This window comes from Sebastes fasciatus, chromosome 13 (genome assembly GCF_043250625.1).
Source record: "Sebastes fasciatus isolate fSebFas1 chromosome 13, fSebFas1.pri, whole genome shotgun sequence".
Lineage (NCBI taxonomy): Eukaryota > Metazoa > Chordata > Actinopteri > Perciformes > Sebastidae > Sebastes > Sebastes fasciatus.
In genome coordinates, this window is record NC_133807.1 from 32,231,748 (window position 1) to 32,252,139 (window position 20,392).

The 20,392-nt window shown below is 43.0% G+C and overlaps 1 protein-coding gene across 3 annotated transcripts in view; it reads right to left on the minus strand.

Moving 5' to 3' along the window:
• Positions 1 to 492: 492 nt before the first annotated feature.
• Positions 493 to 20,392, minus strand: part of elfn2b (extracellular leucine-rich repeat and fibronectin type III domain containing 2b) — an 86,561-nt gene continuing 66,661 nt past the window's right edge. For 2 of the 3 annotated variants that reach the window (XM_074656965.1, XM_074656966.1), the window contains 2 exons: positions 11,394 to 12,096; positions 493 to 9,206 (listed from right to left, as the gene is read on the minus strand). In XM_074656965.1, coding sequence (XP_074513066.1) covers positions 6,693 to 9,206; positions 11,394 to 11,735 — 2,856 coding nt within the window. In that variant the 5' untranslated portion in view covers positions 11,736 to 12,096 and the 3' untranslated portion in view covers positions 493 to 6,692. The remainder of the gene's footprint in view (positions 9,207 to 11,393; positions 12,097 to 20,392) is intronic. The other variant, XR_012596819.1, reaches the window with a different exon arrangement.

Genomic DNA, 20,392 nt, shown 5'->3' on the forward strand with positions numbered 1-20,392 from the left:
AGGGAAGAACGCAGAGCCGAATCGCCGTCCGAGTGGGGAAATGTGGCGTACGGAAGAGCTCTTGCCCGGTGTTGCTCGGAGGGCCTGAGTCCTTCTGATCGAGACTCAGCCCGTGGACGGTGTGAGGCCGGTAACGGCCCCCGTCGCGCAGTCTGCTCGGGGGATTCAACTCGGCTCGGTGTGGGAGGATTTCCTCGTCGGACCTCTCCCCCAGCGCAGGGTGGCCCCCGAAGGGCGCATTTCATCCGAGGCGTTCAGTCGGAAAGGCCAAATCCACGACCCTGGGAGTATAGGTTTCATGCTCTACCGACTGAGCTAACCAAGATAACGCGTGATGTTATCACGGGTTTCTGTTTTGTCTCTGCAAAACCAGGTCTGTGAAGACGGGTGGGGTCATGTTAAGTCATTATTTTCCAACATTTATAACGTGTTTAGAAACAGATCTCTTCCTTTACACGGCCTTTAAGTTGTCCGAATTGCTGAAGTTTCTGAATATTTTGTCAGACCTGTTCCCACAATATGCTTCTGTTATGTCTGTGTGTGTGTGTGTGTGTCTGTGCGTGTGTGTGTGTGTATGTGTGTGCGTTATGGTTGATTTGCAGCAGCACGCTGAATCATGCACGGTGAGCTCTCGTGCTTCCACATCTTTTATCCCAGATGTCGGCCTGCATTCAGCCAGAGCCGCTTTCTCTTTATTGCTCTCTTCTCTTTGAAGACCTTGCCCATTACCTGCCTTTCAGTCATTCTAGTTGAGTCAGACTGTGACTCATTCTGACTCACTTTTCTTTTTGTTTTTTTTGTTTGTGCCATGTACTCTTGTTGTGTGTATGTGTTGGAGAGGGGACGGGGTCAGAGAAAGAAAATTGTTTCAAAATCACTCCAATATGCCACGTCGAAATGAAAAGAATAAGGTTGCTGTTGATGTGAACGAGTCGACGGAGTTATACAACGTAATTATTCAGCATAACACTTCATTTTAAAAGGTCCGCAAATTTCACGGTAATTAGGTGATAATTAGTAAGTATTTTAAATGTCTTTGGAATTACTGCCAAATTACCCCACTCAAAAATTACTTTATTATAAACATGATTTAATATTTAGCATATGTTTTTTTCTGTAATGTGGTAATAAGAATAATGTGCATTATCAGGATTTTTTCAAACACTACTCGTAGCTATACTCTACCTTCAACAAGTAATGCACTATAATGTTTTGTATAAGCGACAAACACCATGCAAGGAGGTCGAGGAGGATGGGTGGGTCCAAAACCACCAGACTTTCGCCAAGGAAACTGTTTTTCGTACCCCGTGAGAAACCAGAAGATAATTTATTTGTCACGTATAACTTCCGTACTTAAAGGAACGGTGTGTAGGACGCAAGTCGTCGACGCAAAAACAGGAATGTCCGTCTCTAAAGACGGTCGTTGTGTAACAAGTTATTTGGAGCAGAGCCAGTGCTTATAGAGTGTATGTGGGAAATGAGTGGTGAAGCAAGAGAGAGAGAGCGGCGGCGACAGAAGTGAATAACGTTATCGACTCCGGCCCAAGCAGGAAAAGTTAACAGAGTTTGGTTGTCCGTTCTGGGCTACTGTAGAAACATGGCGGTGCAACATAGCGGACTCAGATAAACAGATATGAACGACAGGTTGATTACACACTAAAGAAAACATACCTATTAATATTATATTCCATTTCTGCCAATAGATCCCCTTAACTGTTACGCACTGGTCCTTTAAATTTTCTTTTCCTAAACCTAACAAAGTAGTTTTGTAGCCTAAACCTAACCAAGTTGCTTCCTGTGAAGACGGAAGTTTATTTTGAAAAGACTGTATGCATGTAATGAACGGAAACTGACACGTGTTGTTGGACATTTGTAGGAAAACGCATACAAAATTAGGCATAACTTTTTGTAAAATAAGATGAAGATGATCCAGTGAATGATCAAGCAAAGGTTTAGTAATTAGTATTGCCCCCTCAGATTAATGATGATGATCGCTCATAAAAGCAATGAGATTGCTTCAATGACGGAGCACACGGGTAAAAAGCGCACCGTGCCGAGGGAGGACTGAAGTGTGCTCTTTGATAATGGAAGCATTTAATCAATTTTGGGTTCCGATTCATTATTAAAGATAGCAGTTTAATTGGAGGCCGGGCTTTATATATAAAGAGAGCATCAAAGGATGAACATGTTAGGAAGTGAAAGCATCTTTTTCTGGTGGTATACACAGATGGGGGAGGAGGGGGAGCAACCGAGAGAGCCAGCCTCTCCCACACACAAAAAAAAGGATTAAACATTAATAGCACATTAGATGTCTTTCTCACGTCTGGCTGTCCTGTGGCTCCGAGACAAACAACAAGGACGGTGCTACAAAAAGGACCATTGATCACTGAGTGAGCCACCCTGCAGGCGCTCAACGAGGATATGAGCAGCATGAGAAGGAAGAGAAGGGTTTTTTGTTTGCTGCTGGCTTTAAGGTGAAAAAAACAACAGGTACATGGTTAATATTTAGAGAAATATTTGCTTGAGATTTTAATAATTGAGCTGGTAAGGTGTTTGAGCTGGCTAAGAGTGTTTTATGAAAAGATCCAATCCTGGAGAATCGTAAATATAATCAAATTAGAATTATGTGTGAACTTGTCTTCATTTCCTTTTACATGACGATCTTTTTTGGCAGCAGGCTTTCAAGTAATTATTAATGATGAGAAACACAATATCGCCTCCAACGATAACGGTGAAAACTAAATCATTAGAAACGATTGGCACTTCTTCTCCCTCCAGCATTGACTATATTATGTTCTCTGTTGACTGAAATGTGAGCAGAAGAGCACTTGAACATACATCTGTCCCCCCCCCCACCATTGGTGTGTTAAATATGTTCATTAAAATAGAAAAATGTATAAAATAAAAATAAAAAATCATCCATGAAAACAGTAATAATCAGGATTTTTCTGTCACATTACATCTCGTCAGATAGATGAACGTTACATGGCAGCTAAAACGATGAGCAATCCTGATGTTTACTGCTGTTATCCTCAGTGTCCATTTCTGTAAACTTGTTATGGCAGTTGAGGATCTTGGGGAGTTAAAAACCCACCATGTTCCTTCTGTGGGAAAGAAAGAAAGAAAGAAAGAAAATCCTTTCCTCTCGTTGGTCTCAGTCCATCACAGTAACAAGTTCCTTTGGAAACGTACTCATGTCAGATAATAGGGGATCATTTCCAAGACTGTATATGTTCATCACATGGTGCTTTATCATATAAAGAAGGCGGATGAGGCGGTGCATCCAGAACTATTACTAAAAAGGTGACAGTGAGGTCCATTCACTTGTAAACACTCGCTGCAGATCACTGCCTCCGATGGCAATGACCTCTGACCCCAACTGTATGCACACATCTTAATAAAACAAGCCCAAGGAGACAGAGAGAGAGATGAGAGGAAGAAACATATAGATCAATATGGAGACACCATTACACAACCACCCTCTCATATTTGCATACTCAGTCCTGTTCAACCTGCATTTATTCAGAGCAGTCAGGTGCATGCTAAAAAACAAAACAACTGAAGAAGAAAAGCAGTGTTGATATGTGTTGTGCAGACTCAATAAGTCCAACCCGCAAGAACAGCCCTGACTCCGAAAAATGACGTTCCCATACAACTAAAATTAATTCTTAATTACGTTTGGAGGGAATTGTATTTTGACGCGTGAGATAACAAAACGTGTCGTTATGTGTGGTTCTCTCTCACATTTCCAACATCTGTTAAGATTTGAAAAATCTTTTCGTATTGGCCAACCTTAAAGGGACTATTTGTAACTTTCTAAGCGTATAAATGTACCGGGTCGGGACACATGCGCGCTCTCATGTGCGCACTCGCGTGTGGCCGGAGCCTCGTCTCCGCTGCCTGCTCTCCTTCACTCAGACAGAGCGCGCGTTCTTGCGTACTCGCTCCACCTCTAGACGTGAACGCACGCTCACTCCACACTGCAGAAGAGTTAGTTTAGCTCTGAGAATATCTAGTGACGTTTGGGCAGAAATAACTGCTGCAGCTCCTCCAGACAGAAACGTTACCGTCTCCCTCCTGCGCCCGCAGGGAGACACCGGGTGCCGGTGTCACGGTTTACGTCTCTCTCTGTGGAGCCCCGTCACTTCACAAGACAAGGAAAACCTCTGTTGGTGCGCGCTGTGTCAGTGAAGGCAAGCAGGCAGCGGAGGAGAGGCTCCGGTTGCCGGTGTCTCCCTGCGGGCGCAGGAGGGTGAGGCAGGAAAAGCCAACACTGGGATCAGATCTAAATCATGTTCATGGAGAGACCTTCGTCTGGTCAGCTAACATTACTGCCAAGCAGCTGAAATATAGAGTGATATTGTGGTTTTAGCTGACGTGTGTCGCCTCACTGTTTTGAGCGATGCTCGTTCAGGTATATTTAGAGCGAGCAAGCGCGAGCTCGACGCTGACTTTCGCTGACTTCACGGCCACAGGTGTCGCTGTTAAGCAGCAATTCTGAAAGTTACAAATAGTCCCTTTAAATCTAACAAAGTAGTTTTGTTGTATATTTTGTTTTGTTTCAATTTACAACGTTAACCACGTGATTAAAACTGTTTAAAACTGCGACCGTGATCCGGGAGAAGTAAGGTTTCCCTCAAAACATAATTGAGAATGCAGTTTAGTTGTATGGGAATGTAATTTTTGTAGGACACTGGGTTGGCGAGAAAGGCAATTTCTCACTTTTCTCATTTAATAAAACATGACAGGACATGTTCACGTCTCATGCCAAACCCATAACCCATTGGACCTGTGGGAGCTGGGAAGGTAGTGGGCAAAATGAACATCATCCACAGTAAAGAAGAGAGGATCAAAAGAGAGATAGAAATGTTCCTAAAATTGAACTTGTCACTAGAACTTCTTTTCTCTCCAATATATAGCCCTGAACAAAAAAAAAAAAAATGTGGAGCAAGGACCACTGATTCAGTTTTCACATTTTAAGGGTAGGGGTGTCTCAGATTGTGGATGTTATAGCTGATGATGCAAAAAAAAGAAATTCAAAGGCTACACAGCACTTTGGGTAAGCAGGATGCCTTTTGTCAGAATGCCACGACACTTTCATTTAGGAAAATCATTTCAATAGAAAAGGCCAGGTGGACGGATAATACTATACAAGAATGGGGATTAGATTATGGCTGTGTTAGCAAGAGGCACTGCACTACTGTGGTACATCATGTGATGCATGTCTGGGAAAACACAATGAACATCGTTGATATTTGTACATTTTTGTCCATGCCATTAATAATCTAGTATTGTTTTAGACTCAAACAACCAGCCAATGGGAAAGATATGACAACTATTCATAATTAAAAGTCGATTTTGGGCACATACAAATATAATCTGACAAGGCATGCCAACACCCACTTACACTGACCACTGTGTACCACACAGCCACACAACAATCATGAGGCGTAAAGTGCAAGCGAACATGCCCGTCACAAGTCGGCTAATTAAGTTATCAATAGACAACAACAGCAATAATTTCCAGAGCAGAACAGACATGTTGGCAGTAATTAGAAGTGTCCTTTCCCTCTCTGTGCCTCGTCCCGTTTTTAATGTTAAGAGAAAGGATTTAGGAATGTACTGTGGTGCTCACATTGAATGACGCAAATAGATTTCACCGTAACCTGCTTGTAATCTACTTACATTCACAGTGGCTGCAGGAAAAACAGATTTATATCCTCTTCCCTTATTTCTTCTTCTAACGCTTTCAATTTCTCTTGGTGTCTTGTCACATCTCTCATGCCTTTTTGTAAGGGGGATTGTGAGGGCTCATCTTGCACATTAAATTTCCCCTTTTGTGCAGGTAAGTAGCATCTAATTGCCTTCACCAAGGGAACATTAATTTGCCCTCTGTACTCAAATTACGCTCACAATTCTGATCATTACTTGGACATCTATGGGATAACGTTCTTCACTCACTGAACCATGCACGAGTGTTAGTTTGGAAAGATCAGGGTGCAATCGCAGCAATATTTACGGCCACTTTAATCTCTCTCTCTCTCGTGACCTTCAAGCCCACTTGAACGTTTTCTCATTTGTTCATTTCTTTCCAATTTCTCCTTTCGGTCTGTGTGACAGAGGCTATTGACATGCAAATACTTCAGCTGCGTGAATGATATCATGGAAGAGAGATAAGGTCTGTGTTGTCACAGATCTCCGTCCGTCATAGTCTCCCTTCACTTCACTGCAAATTGACACGGCACCCAACACCAAACAGCAAAAATCTTGGATCACACATTTGCCTCCTGTGATTACCCATAGATGAAAACATGGCACTGATAAAGACGGTCCATATGATCACAAAACATGATCAACTCGAACAGTACTAAATTACACGGTTGGCATTTGATCCCTGTGCTATAAATAAAACACTAAATGAGAATGATCCAGAAATGGTGCTACAATGACGTGTAAAATAAAACACCATAATGACTCTCATATCCCAGGCACAGTTTCACAGTCCTCGCTTTAGCACAATATTCTATACACCTAGCATGCCAAAAAAAACGAAAAACAAAACCCAAAGGCAAAATTTTGTCCTACATTTTTCTCCCCGTGATCTTCAAATCGTTTCTCTGGCCCACGGGCCAATCAGGAAAAGAAAGTCTTCAAAACTCTTCTTCCCACAATGCCCTTGCCTGGTCCCCGAGTCACAGCTTCTGCTGTGCTGACACCCCCTTCCAGTAATCAAGGATGTCATGCAGGTCCTCGCCTTTAGCGAACTGCACCTTTTTTCTAAGGGCGTTCCCGGCCGTCACATAACACGCCTCGTCGCGCTGGCCTTTCCGGTAGGGACGAAAGCGCTCCCAGATCCGCAGTGAGCTCTCCGAGGAGTACTCTGGGCTGGAGGAGTAGCCGGAGTAACTGGAATGGTGGCGGGCAGGCGAAAGCTGGGAGTAAGAGGCTGCATCCCTGCGGGAGCGCGTCAGGGGCTTCAGGAAGGAAACCCTCTGGGCAGGGGAGCCTTGGTGGGAGCCTTCATAATACAGAGCTGGGACGGAGTGGCGGTGCTCCGAGCAGTGGTAGTCCTGCTGCACCTCCAGCTGCTGCTGCTGCTGCTGCTGCTGCTGCTGCTGCTGTTGCATTTGTTGCTGTTGATGGTAATGGTGCTGCTTCTGGCTGTCCTGATGTTGGGCACCAACACCACCACTGTCGCAACCACCACCACCCCCTCCACCGCAGCTCCCACTCCCCACTAAAGGCAGCCTCTCTAGGGGCTCCCCACAGCCCACGGGACTGGCCCGGTCTGGGTACTGCTGCTGCTGTTGTTGATTACAGCCATCTGGGCTCCGTGGCTCAGAAACATCCAGGCTATACACCCTCGCTCCTCCACGATCCCTGTCCCGACCCATGGAGCCGCAAGAGGTGGTGCTGCACTGTTTCTTGACAGCATTTACAATAACCACAGCCGCGTCAGCACTCATCTGCCGCTGGATGGGACGTACAGCGGTGGCTGGCGGAGGGGGCCTGTAGGGGGGAGAGATGACGAAGCCACCACCACTGATCCCCGGGCGCTCAGAGAGAGGGGTGTTCAAGGCAGGGAGTGGAGGCGGAGGGGGTATTTTGTTGGGAGCCATGATTTGGCATGTCTCTGTCACCCCTGGGGAGAGTGGGATTAGGCCACGAGTAAGGGCGGACGCGCTGGTGGGGGGAGGGGAGGTGTGATTGGAGCAGGATGTAGGGTTATTAGAGGCCCCTGAAGCAGCAACTGCTGCTGCATCCAGTTTCAGAGCATCAATGCAGTTGTTAATGATCTGGTTAACCTTGTCCACCTCCATGGCGATGGTGGAAATCTCTGACGCGGAGCCGTGTCCGTCATCATCGGAGTCATCCCCGACATCGGTCCCATCGTCGTCCCTTAAGTCCATCCCTCCTAGCCCACCATCTCCCATCCTCTCCATCCCTGCCCCTCCAGTTCTGACATCCATGTAGTTTCCCTTACTCGTAGACATGGCCTCTGAAAAGGCGGTGGCCATCTTTTCCACTTGTGGGATAGAGGAAAGCCTGGAGGAACTGGTGTTGGCCGAGTGGAGCATTCCCAAGCTCGAGGATGCGGACATGGGAAGTTTTCCTCCGTGGTGGTGCTGATACTGGTGATGCTCTCTGGACTGCTCCTGAAGCTTGTGGACCGCCATCGGATCATTCGCCACCGCTGCCGCCACCTCCGGTCCATAGCGCATTTCCAGTATAGTTTTCTTGACGCAGATGGACTTCCTCTTCTCATCGTGCATCCGTTTCTTGCGTAGACAATAGTAGACAATGCCTAACACAATGAGCATGCCGAAAAGGCAGCCCACGATGGTCATTATGTAGTGACTAGTGGTGGAAGGTGTGGGGAGCATGTCGTCTTGGTCTTGAGCCCGAGTGGCAAACTGGAGGCAGGTGTGGTTGTAACGTTGAGAGTTACGGATGGATGCTACGCAGAAGGTGTAATTGGTGTGCGGCTTGAGCTTGTTGAGGGTGATCATCTCCTTCTTGTTCTTCAGATTCATGACATCAGACACGAACGTGTGGTTGTATTGTGTTAGAATATACATCTTGCTGTAGGGCCTTGGGATCTGCACAAGGAGAGAGGCTGAGGACAAAGAGACGTGATGGAGCTTGATGCTGGGAATGAAGCTGTGCTCAGTGGATGAGGAGGAGGTGGTGGGCTGGTGGTACGGCCCAAACATCTCCGGTCCGATCCCTGAGGGACCGTCCAGATCTGGCGGGAGGGACGTTATTCCCGGCATCATCACTCCATCTCGGCAGTGATGGTACAAAATGCTTTTGGCGTTCCGACCGGCGTGACCAGCAGCGATAAGCAACGGGTAGCCAAACATCTCCCGCGGCGTCTCACACTGGAGGCGGTCGTAGGTGTGCGTCACGTTGTTGAAGGACTCCAACCAGGCAATGAAGCTGTAAAGATCGCAGCCGCAGTGGAACGGATTCGCCGCCAGTTCACACACCATCAGCCGACTGAGAACCTGGAAAGTGGACGGATCGATGCGGCCGAGTTTGTTGGACGACAGGTCGATGCTGCTGAGGCTGGGGCACTCCCAAAATGCATTGCTGGAAATGACCTCGATGAGGTTGTGCTGGAGGAAGAGGCATTGCATGCGGCCGAGCCCTCTCATCATACCCTCAGTCAAGTTCATCAACTTGTTGTAGCCCAGCTGAAGAACCTGAGGAAAAGACAAAAGTAGGCATTTTGGGCATTTTTTATTTCTTTTTACACTGCGGGCCAGTTTTAGTCATAATTTGTACTCATTATAATACAATTTGAATTAATGAGATTCAGTCATGCTGCAGCATTTTCTAGAACAGAGTTCATAATACTATTTAATTGATTTAATTATGGTCTAACATAGAGAAATACAACTGAAATGTAGTTCAGTGGCAAGAATTAAGCATTGAAGTACCTTTTCATAATAAATCTAAATCTTAGCTGTCGCCAAATGAAAGTCCTAGGCTGTATCCGAGAGCTCATACTATACTAGTAGTACAACCTCATTCTATACTAGTAGTACAACCTCCTACTATACTAGTAGTACAACCTCATACTATACTAGTAGTACTACCTCATACTATACTAGTAGTACTACCTCATACTATACTAGTAGTACAACCTCATACTAGACTAGTAGTACAACCTCATACTATACTAGTAGTACTACCTCATTCTATACTAGTAGTACAACCTCATACTATACTAGTAGTACAACCTCATTCTATACTAGTAGTACAACCTCATACTATACTAGTAGTACTACCTCATACTATACTAGTAGTACAACCTCATACTAGACTAGTAGTACTACCTCATACTATACTAGTAGTACAACCTCATACTAGACTAGTAGTACTACCTCATACTATACTAGTAGTACAACCTCATTCTATACTAGTAGTACAACCTCATTCTATACTAGTAGTACAACCTCATACTATACTAGTAGTACTACCTCATACTATACTAGTAGTACAACCTCATACTAGACTAGTAGTACTACCTCATACTATACTAGTAGTACAACCTCATACTAGACTAGTAGTACTACCTCATACTATACTAGTAGTACAACCTCATTCTATACTAGTAGTACAACCTCATTCTATACTAGTAGTACAACCTCATACTATACTAGTAGTACAACCTCATTCTATACTAGTAGTACAACCTCATTCTATACTAGTAGTACAACCTCATACTATACTAGTAGTACAACCTCATTCTATACTAGTAGTACTACCTCATACTATACTAGTAGTACAACCTCATACTAGACTAGTAGTACTACCTCATACTATACTAGTAGTACAACCTCATACTATACTAGTAGTACAACCTCATTCTATACTAGTAGTACAACCTCATACTATACTAGTAGTACTACCTCATACTATACTAGTAGTACAACCTCATTCTATACTAGTAGTACAACCTCATACTATACTAGTAGTACAACCTCATTCTATACTAGTAGTACAACCTCATACTATACTAGTAGTACTACCTCATACTATACTAGTAGTACAACCTCATTCTATACTAGTAGTACAACCTCATACTATACTAGTAGTACAACCTCATTCTATACTAGTAGTACAACCTCATACTATACTAGTAGTATAACCTCATACTATACTAGTAGTATAACCTCATACTATACTAGTAGTACTACCTCATACTATACTAGTAGTACAACCTCATTCTATACTAGTAGTACAACCTCATACTATACTATTAGTACAACCTCATTCTATACTAGTAGTACAACCTCATACTATACTAGTAGTACAACCTCATACTATACTAGTAGTACAACCTCATACTATACTAGTAGTACAACCTCATTCTATACTAGTAGTACTACCTCATACTATACTAGTAGTACAACCTCATTCTATACTAGTAGTACAACCTCATACTATACTAGTAGTACAACCTCATTCTATACTAGTAGTACAACCTCATACTATACTAGTAGTACTACCTCATACTATACTAGTAGTACAACCTCATTCTATACTAGTAGTACAACCTCATACTATACTAGTAGTACAACCTCATACTATACTAGTAGTACAACCTCATTCTATACTAGTAGTACAACCTCATACTATACTAGTAGTACAACCTCGTGGTTTTTGTATTTTTCAGTAATATTGTAATAGTGTTACCAGTAGTTTGTCCAGTGCTTTAAGAGCTGGTTTAAAGGCTAAAGCCTGGTCTAACATACTGTTAAATACATCACTTTAACTGTTTTGTAGTGTATACTGCATACTCACACTAATGTCTAATGCATTGTGAACTATATTATTGTGTTAAGTTCAAAGCTTTTTTTTTTATCATCCATTCCCCCTTTCACCTGTAGGTTGGCTTGTCCTGCAAAGGCTCCATCCTCGACATAGCTGATTTCGTTCTTAGTGAGGTTGAGGTCCGTCAGGTTGGTGAAGCGATACATGGAGCTGAAGAGCACAGCCTTCAGCTTGTTCTCATTCAACCTCAAGTCGTGGACGGTGTTGTTGATGTGCTGGGGGATCGTCTCGTACGGCGGCTGGTTCTGACTGCAGATAGCCAGCCACACATAGCCTTTGTCCCCCTCAATGAGCCAGCAGTCCCCATTTACCATGCCGGGGAAGTAGGAGAAGAATAGCAGGGAGGGGAGAATAAGAAAAAGGAGAGCGGAGGTGGTAGAAGCACCCTGCATGATGCACGTTGAAAAAGGAATTTAGAAAGAGGGGAAGCTGTAATTATTAAGGAGAAAAACGTCGGGACAGGCAGGAGAGGAGGTTGTGTTTGCAGGAGAAAGGGAAGCAACACGGGGCGCTGTAGGAAGGATCTCCAAAGAGGAGAAGGGTCTGAGAGGGTTGGGTGCTGAAAAAAGGGGGTGAAGGCTTCACAATGCCAGTCACAGCTTTATGGTCATCATGGTGATTAGCAGGGGACCCGTGTGAATTCATATCTCGTTGGGCTGCAATGCGGGGTGACACAGCTCGTCTTCATAATCTCTCCTTTGGCGTCAGCTGGGACTCGCTCAAATGGATGGATCCCTCGGAATAATGGAGAATCTGTAGAGGAGAATACAAAAAAGAAACATTATTTGTATCGCAGTGTTATATATATATATGCACTGTATATATATTATATTGCCTGTACTCTGCCTCTATTGCCTACACTTTTTTTGCACAATGCACTGAAGCATGCATGAATAAACAATCTTGAATCATGAATCTAAATGAACGGTAAATTAATTCAGACTCCACAAAAATATCCTGTAACATTTCATTGTCTCAGAACGATTCTATTCGGGGAAGCTGCAGGCATCCCAAAAATCAATCTCAATTTTCCTCGGGGCTTTTTCCACACTTTTTTTTTTCTTTCCTTCAGCTGGTGTTCTTTCTCATCATGTTAATATACGCATGCTGCATTGCCCCAGCAGCTCCCCTTGTAGCCATCTGCACTTAGTCATCCCCCCCTCTTGCCCCCACACCTTGTAAGGCTATGAGGTCATCAGGCTTTATCCGATACCTACGTGCACGCACCTGCCAATCTCTCCCCGGTCCCTCCAGGGAGGAGATCTTTTTTTAAACGCAAAGTGCAGCATTAATCACCCAAATGTGTACGACAGCACATTGTCTCCACAGACATTCCTTGTTATGACACTATCCTGCCAAAACCTAAGCTCTCTATCCCATCTGCATGTCATTTGAATAGCAGTCAAGCGTTTACATAAGGAGGGGATTAGCTGCCTGTTGCATCATGACAGACATTGTCCTCTTGCCGGCTCCATCGGCAGCTGGGGAAAACATACTTAGAATTACACACACATTAAACAAACACTGGAAATGCACACACATGGCCTCAGACGTACATGTGCATGCGTGTTCTCATGTAATAGTATGCGTGCATGCTACAAGTCCAAACCCTCCAGATGGTTTCAATACAAACACACTAATGGTATGCTGTCTGTGACATTATACAGTCGGTCCGTCTCCGTGTAGTTTCTCTCTCATCTGACGCCTTTCATCCCACATCTCCTCTGTTTTATATTCTCTCGATTTCCATCATTATTCCAAGAAAACAACAAAGAAAAGCCTCCCTCTCTCTCTCTCTATCTCTCTGAGGAACAGGCAGATTTCTTCCTCGCGCTCCAAATTCAGACTTCTTTCTAATTCCGACAGAGAATTGAACTCATTCCAGTCTATTCCGGTGCATGATCCCCGGAGGTGCTACAGCAGAGAATCAGGTCCATCCTCTTTTTTACATCAGAAAATGGTCATACCTAAACCACGTGTGACATGGCACATTATCATGTAGCTCTATAATGATCTACTAGATTACATGTCTCCTCTTATTAATGCAGACAGCGCAAAGGAGATACAACACGTGTTTGTCAGATTGATATAACAGATGAATAGAAAGACCAAGCTGCATCAAAATACGGTCACAAGTAGACAGGTAGAAAACAGGTGTGAGTACACCCTCAAATCACTATGGATGCGTTAAGTTTCCATCACTCAAGCCACCCTCAACAGTGATCTATTTCATTTGAGTTGAACAAGGGCTGTCAATCGATTAGAATATTCAATCGCAAATTTATTTGTCAAGTATTTCATTTTCTTATCAACATGGGAGTGGACATATAAGCTGATTTATGCAAATGTATGTATATATTTATTATTGGAAATCAATTAACAACACAAAACAATGAAAGATATTGATCCAGAAACCCTCACAGGTACTGCATTTAGCATAAAACAATATGCTCCAATCATAACATGGCAAACTGCAGCCCAACAGGCAACAACAGCTGTCAGTGTGTCAGTGTGCTGACTTGACTATGACTTGCCCCAAACTGCATGTGATTATCATAAAGTGGGCATGTCTGTAAAGGGGAGACTCGTGGTAACTTTCGCAGCGTAACTTCGCAGTGCTTCGTAGCGTTATTTAGACTCCTTCTCAACAAGCTAGTATAAAGTGGTTGATACCGATTCCTTAGGTTCTCTAGTTTCATATGATGCCAGTATCTTTCTCTCTCGCTGAGCCCACTACAACCTCTGGAAGATCGATTGCGTTGATGCGGTAGTGGCATTGAAACGAATTATCGTTAACGTGTTATTATTGCATTAACTTTGAAATCCCGAATTTGAACACACATTTGTCCCTCATTGTGCTAAAAGGACCACTTCAGTCAACTTTGTAGTAAGTCATAGCACAACAAGCATCCCAATCACGGTTGATTTTCCTTGGTTAAACAAGGTGTCAAATAGTTGTTCTCTTTTAGCTGTTCAGGGCAGTTGTGAGAATTTAGCCTAAACATTACAAATCAGAATAAAACTTTGCTAGTTCAGTCGGGACAGATGTGTTTCTCACCTGCACACATTATAGATATTCCAATTTTGCACAGTGCTATTCCTGTACGAGTCTCTATACACATGCATGCATTGGGACACTCCCCTTGCAATTGATTGTTTCGCTCTCGCTCTGTTGTCTGAGGCTTATCCCCCCCGACACGAGACGTGATCTCATTTTGGTGCTCCACATTGGGAAGCCCAGAGGGTTCACATGAGGGAGGCAGGAAGCACAGCAGGACTGTGTGTGTGTGTGTGTGTGTGTGTGTGTGTGTGTGTGTGTGTGTGTGTGTGTGTGTGTGTGTTTGGGGATACGATTATATAATTAGGAATATGGGACATGCAGAACACCTGTCTCGAAGGGAAAGGGCATGACTCAGAACACTGATCCATTTGTGACTATATGGAAATGTAGGACAGATCAAACTTTTTCCTTCACTGCTGCTGCGGGTTGTAAGATTATGCATCCACATTATACGGCTTCTTTTCATGCCGGTTATTTTTGACTTGTGGAGCACAGTGTTATCTGGCTGAATAGGTCACAGCGGCAGCAGAAACGAAGGGAAGTAACAGGTGAACAGGTGGTACGAGGGTAGCTGCAGGTGTCTCTGACTGTCCTACTTCCTACCTTTTCCAGAAAAAAAACATCTGATAACACAAATCCTCTTTTTTTTTCATCTTGTTATTGAATTACTGCCAAAGAGGATACAATTTATACAGTTACTAATGAGTGATACAACTGGAGTTAATTAAATATTGAACATCATTCATTGGCATACTGTAACCACCGACTGTAAGTAGAGGTCTGTAAACTGGCAGTCCCAGACTCAAAGCAAGCACATTCAAGTGCTCAGACAGTGTGTATCACATAGAGCTAAAGTGCAGAGGCAGACAAACCATTTCACCATCTTTCTTTCCTCAACCCCTTGTTGGAAACACTGCACTTAAGCCTAATAGATTATCTAAGGCAGAACTCAGAGATTGCTTTACATTCAACAGATTTAGCATATTCCATTTTCCCAAAGAGCAGTTTTCTTCCGTCTTCGGAACAAAGTTTTTGAAACAAAATTGATTGTGTGAAGGACAAGATTTCCGATGAGGCTGCGAGAGGGTCACAGATTCAAACACGGCTGTGTGGAGTTTGCATGTTCTCCCCGTGTTAGTGTGGGTTTTCTCCGGGTTCTCAGGTTCCCTCCCACAGTCAAAAGACATGCAGGTTCATTGTTGACTCTAAATGTCCCGTAGGTGTGAATGTGAGCGAGAATGGTTGTCTGTCTCTATGTGTCAGCCCTGTGATAGTCTGGAGACCAGTCCAGGGGTGTACCCCGCCTTTGCCCAATCAATCAATCAATCAATCAATCAATCAATCAAACTTTATTTATATAGCACCTTTCAAACAAGTCAAATGCAATTCAAAGTGCTGGACAGATGATTGACAAGATAAAAGTTAATTGAATAAGAAAGCAATAAGAGATGGGTATTTAAGATAATAAAAGATAAATAAAATACAAATGAGATAAAAACAATAAAATTAAATAAATAAAAATTATGAAACTACACAAAATAAGTATTAAAAATAATACAATTTTAATAAAATGAAATAGAATAAAAGAGATAATGATCAGCAATAAAATGTTGATTAAATTAAATAGAGTAAAATAAACACTAAAATAAGTATTAAAAATAAAACGCATACAATTATAAAACACTACATAAATAGATGTTTTTTTTTAGTTTACATTTCAAAATATCAATGTGAGCTGGGTTCAGCTCCAGCGCCCCTGAACAGGATAAGCGGTTACAGATAATGGAAGGATGGATGGAAGGTTTCCGATGCCATACAGTTTAAACACATACATCATACTTCATCAGATCCATCCTCCTCATGTGATACAGAATCTGGGTTACTCAATGCTCATATTGATCCTCGCTGTTGCCACGGAAACACACACTTATGATTGACAGTAGCAATTAAGCCCGATGCTAACAGAATAGGATGTTGTTGGCATTCGCATCAAATCAGCGCGTCTCTTCCGCTTCATTAACCCCAACGATGAATTCTAACAGCAATCCAACAAGCGCCGCCTGTGACAGGTGGTGTTGGAGATGGAGAGGATTTCTATTAACCAACATTGGAGCCGGGCCACCGTCAGTCCAAATGTAAATGTATTTACTGGAACCCCCCCCCCACCCTCCTTGTGTGCCGCTCGCTGGCTGCATCTGATGCTGTCATTTTGAGTTGTGTCACCTGGCTGTGAATTATATATACACTGTAGTATGTACCCATTGAGCTGACACGCCAAAGCAAAGAGAGAGGCAGATTTATGCATATGAAAGTGCGGGGGCAAATTTGCAGTGCACCTTTCATTCAATTTGTGCTCACAATCTGTGTGTAATTAGCGTCAGGCAGCAGCTCATTACGCAATAGACCTTTTTCGAAGGCAGACAGTTTGACGTGTCAGGAGGAGGAAAAGCACAGGTGTATTTAATAATGTTCATGATAGCTGGATTCCACTTAGGGGGAGAACCTGGCTCACTGGAGTAGCTCGCTGGGACACTTAATGGAACTGAGCCATTGTTAATGTGATCAATTTCACCTGTGCTTTACCTTCTATAACAAGTCAAACATGTGGGCTGTCATAAAGGTCCATTGGAGGTCCCTCTAGGTGCATTCTGAGAGCAGCTTTGTGGTGGTGTCATTAATAAAATAATGACATTACTGCTCAAATTATGATAATATCCGTTCACAGAGAAGCTTGTAACACTAATGTGGTGGGACTGAACAGTGTAGTGTCAAACTGCTGATGGCAGACTGAATTATACAACAATTTTATGAAGCATTACATACAAATAAACTGGACATATTTCTATATGTTCTTTTGGAGAATGGGAACTCATGTTTTATTTGCGAGTGTTCACACTCTGCACACAAGCGCAGTGACATTTCCCCAGGCGGTGGCAGCCACAGCATCCCAGTGTTTTTTTCTGTCGCTGGTGTTTGATTTAGAAAAAACTAAATAAAAAACATACACAGGGCTGGAATATTGTAACTAAAAAAAAAGAGGAAAGAAAGGAAAGACACGATAGCGTTACACCTGTTGCTAAACTGGGGAAACTAAGTTAGTTTAATCACTTTGTAGCTCTCAACACTGAGTTCCTGCCAGGGAATCTTACATAATGTTTGACTCTCTCATTGGACTAAATGATAATAAATATAGCTGTTGAAGATTGATATAGTTTTTCATCAATGCCAGTATGCAAATGATTATTTTGGCAGGTACTGGGGATCTTATTCTCCACCCATTACTCTGCGACTGACTGCAGTGGGATGTTTAAAACCATAGACTGTATGTCAAAAGTGGACATAGTCATGGTGACGTCACCCTTTGGTTTGTGGACTGTCATTTTGAAGCCTCAATTTCAGCATTTTGGCCGTTGCCATCTTGGTTCTTTGCAACCAGAAGTGACAGAAGAGGGTGGAGCTAAGTACAACCAAACTGGGTTTTAAAGGCAACAAAAAAGGTTATAATTAACTTCCATGAAGTGAAAACACAGACTGTGAAAGGGTTAAAGTTGTAAGACGAAAACACGGACAATGCCGTGGTAGCGACCTGTCAATCACACAGTAGCCCCGCCCTAAAGCGTCCCCTGCTTTATGGTCTGTTTGACTCTAAATGGGACCATAATTTAGTGATTGAGAACATAAACTCATGTTTACAATGTTTACTGAGGTAATAAATCAAGTGAGAAGTAGGCTCATTTTCTCATAGACTTCTATACAATCAGACTTCTTTTAGCAACCAGAGGAGTCGCCCCCTGCTGGCTGTTAGAGAGAATGCAGGTTCAGCATTGGCTTCACTTTTCAGACCGGGAGGTTGCCAAAAGAATGAAGCATAGAAACAATCACAGCATAGTGCCTGAAAGGAAATGTTCCATTACACATGTAAACCTTTTTTTGTGTACGTTTGGAGCGTTTTTAGCCTCCCTCTCCAACCTAAAAATTGCAAGTTGAGTTAATGCGTTAAAGAAATTAATGGCGTTAAAATGAATTTGCGTTAATTTTGACAGCCCTAATTCCACCATGAGTCAGAAGACCTCATGCAGACTTAAAAGACTGATTTAATGCAGGTGCAGCTCGCTATTCAAGTGCTGATTCCATGCAAAGGAAAGCAAAAAGGAAGATAAAAAAAATAAACATGTCTATGAGCACACAGTTATTCACACCCAGCATGTTTCTATTGTAAGGCCAGACCTTTCTTCAACCTACTGAAGTCAGAGATATAACCCCTCTGAGTGTCCACAGCAGGCTGATGTCATCAATGAATTCAATGAATCCTATTTTTACACAGTGATTTGGGGCAGGCTCAGGTCACTATGGTAACGGTTATGCCAAAGTAGCATAATGGGGTCTTTAGCTAATGGCTCAATGATTTTTATGACAGAGGAAGAATACGGTATGTAGCTGTCAATCAACCGCCTGCACACACACACACACACACACACACACACACACACGCACACACATATACACACACACACACACACACACACACACACACATATACACACACACACACACATATACACACACACACACACGGCCTTTATCTAACCCCTGCTCTCCACCATCTGTAACCACAACATCAGATCCCTGTTCAGCACTTCTTGGGCAGATTTACTACGTGATGTAAGCTATAAATAGGTGGTAGTACACACACAGAAACACATGGGCTGTGTTCGAAACCTTATACTATACTAGTAGTACAACCTCATACTATACTAGTAGTACAACCTCATACTATACTAGTAGTACAACCTCATACTATACTAGTAGTACAACCTCATACTATACTAGTAGTACAACCTCATACTATACTAGTAGTACAACCTCATACTATACTAGTAGTATGTACTGATTTGGCCAAATAGTAGCATGTAGTATGCAGTATGTGAACAAAAGCAAAATCTATAGTATGCCAAAAATACCCGGATGTCGTACTGATTTGGAAAAAATCTCCAGTCTGCATCGGACCAGTCTACCTCGCCTACTGTATCCCACAATGCAAAGCGCTGGAACGCTACAGGCTACGGGTAAAACAACAACTGCAGCCAAAAACAGCTCGTTTTTTTACATTTTTCGTATCTATTTCATCACTAAATTCACTTCTGAAAGTTTTTGAGGCGAGTAATTAACTGTGTAGATTTAGAAAATTGACAGTTTTACGGTATTAGATGTTGAACCGAACATTTGCTCCGACGTTTTCAGAGTTTAGAAGCTTCACAAACTGCCGTGACAGCTAGCTATAGCGCCTGCCGGGGTCGCTACCTCTCCAGCCAGCCGGGCGGTCACGCTCACAGACCGCTATGAGCTGGAGCTCTCTAGAGACCGGTCTGTAGACGAGGGGCTTTTATTTCCTTGATAGTTTGTTTAAATATCACAACACTAATGTTCCATTATAAATGAACAGGAACCTGTTTATCTGCCTTTATGGAGTTGAAAAGCTCCACATCGCCCGCGGGCGTAGCTCGCTCGCCAGCCGGCCGGTGACGCTCACAGAGCGGCTACAGAGCAGCAGAGTGGCGAGGAGAGAGGAGAGAGGAGAGGTAAAGAGCAGCCTCTGACGGGGCAGAGAGATACCTGCTGAGACAACATATTACTCTAATATCTGGAGGAGATCAGTCCACTGTTTATTTGCTGGAACTGAAAAAGCAGTTCGAGTAAATGTTGTGGATCAATGTTTTATATTTCCCGTCTCCCCTCGTTGATGATCCTGTTTGTCTGACTTCACTATGAGCTGTCAGAATAAATAGTTTAAACCTGCAGTATCTTATAAAGTAAACTAACAGAACATAAAAAAACATCAAAGTTGTATTGTTAGATAATATTGTAATAGTGGTACGAGTTTGTTTTTTTGTCCAGTGCTTTAAGAGCTGGTTTAAAGGCTAAAGTCTGGTCTAGCATACTGCTAAATACATCACTTTAACTGTTTCTTACTGAGGAACGCAGTCTGCA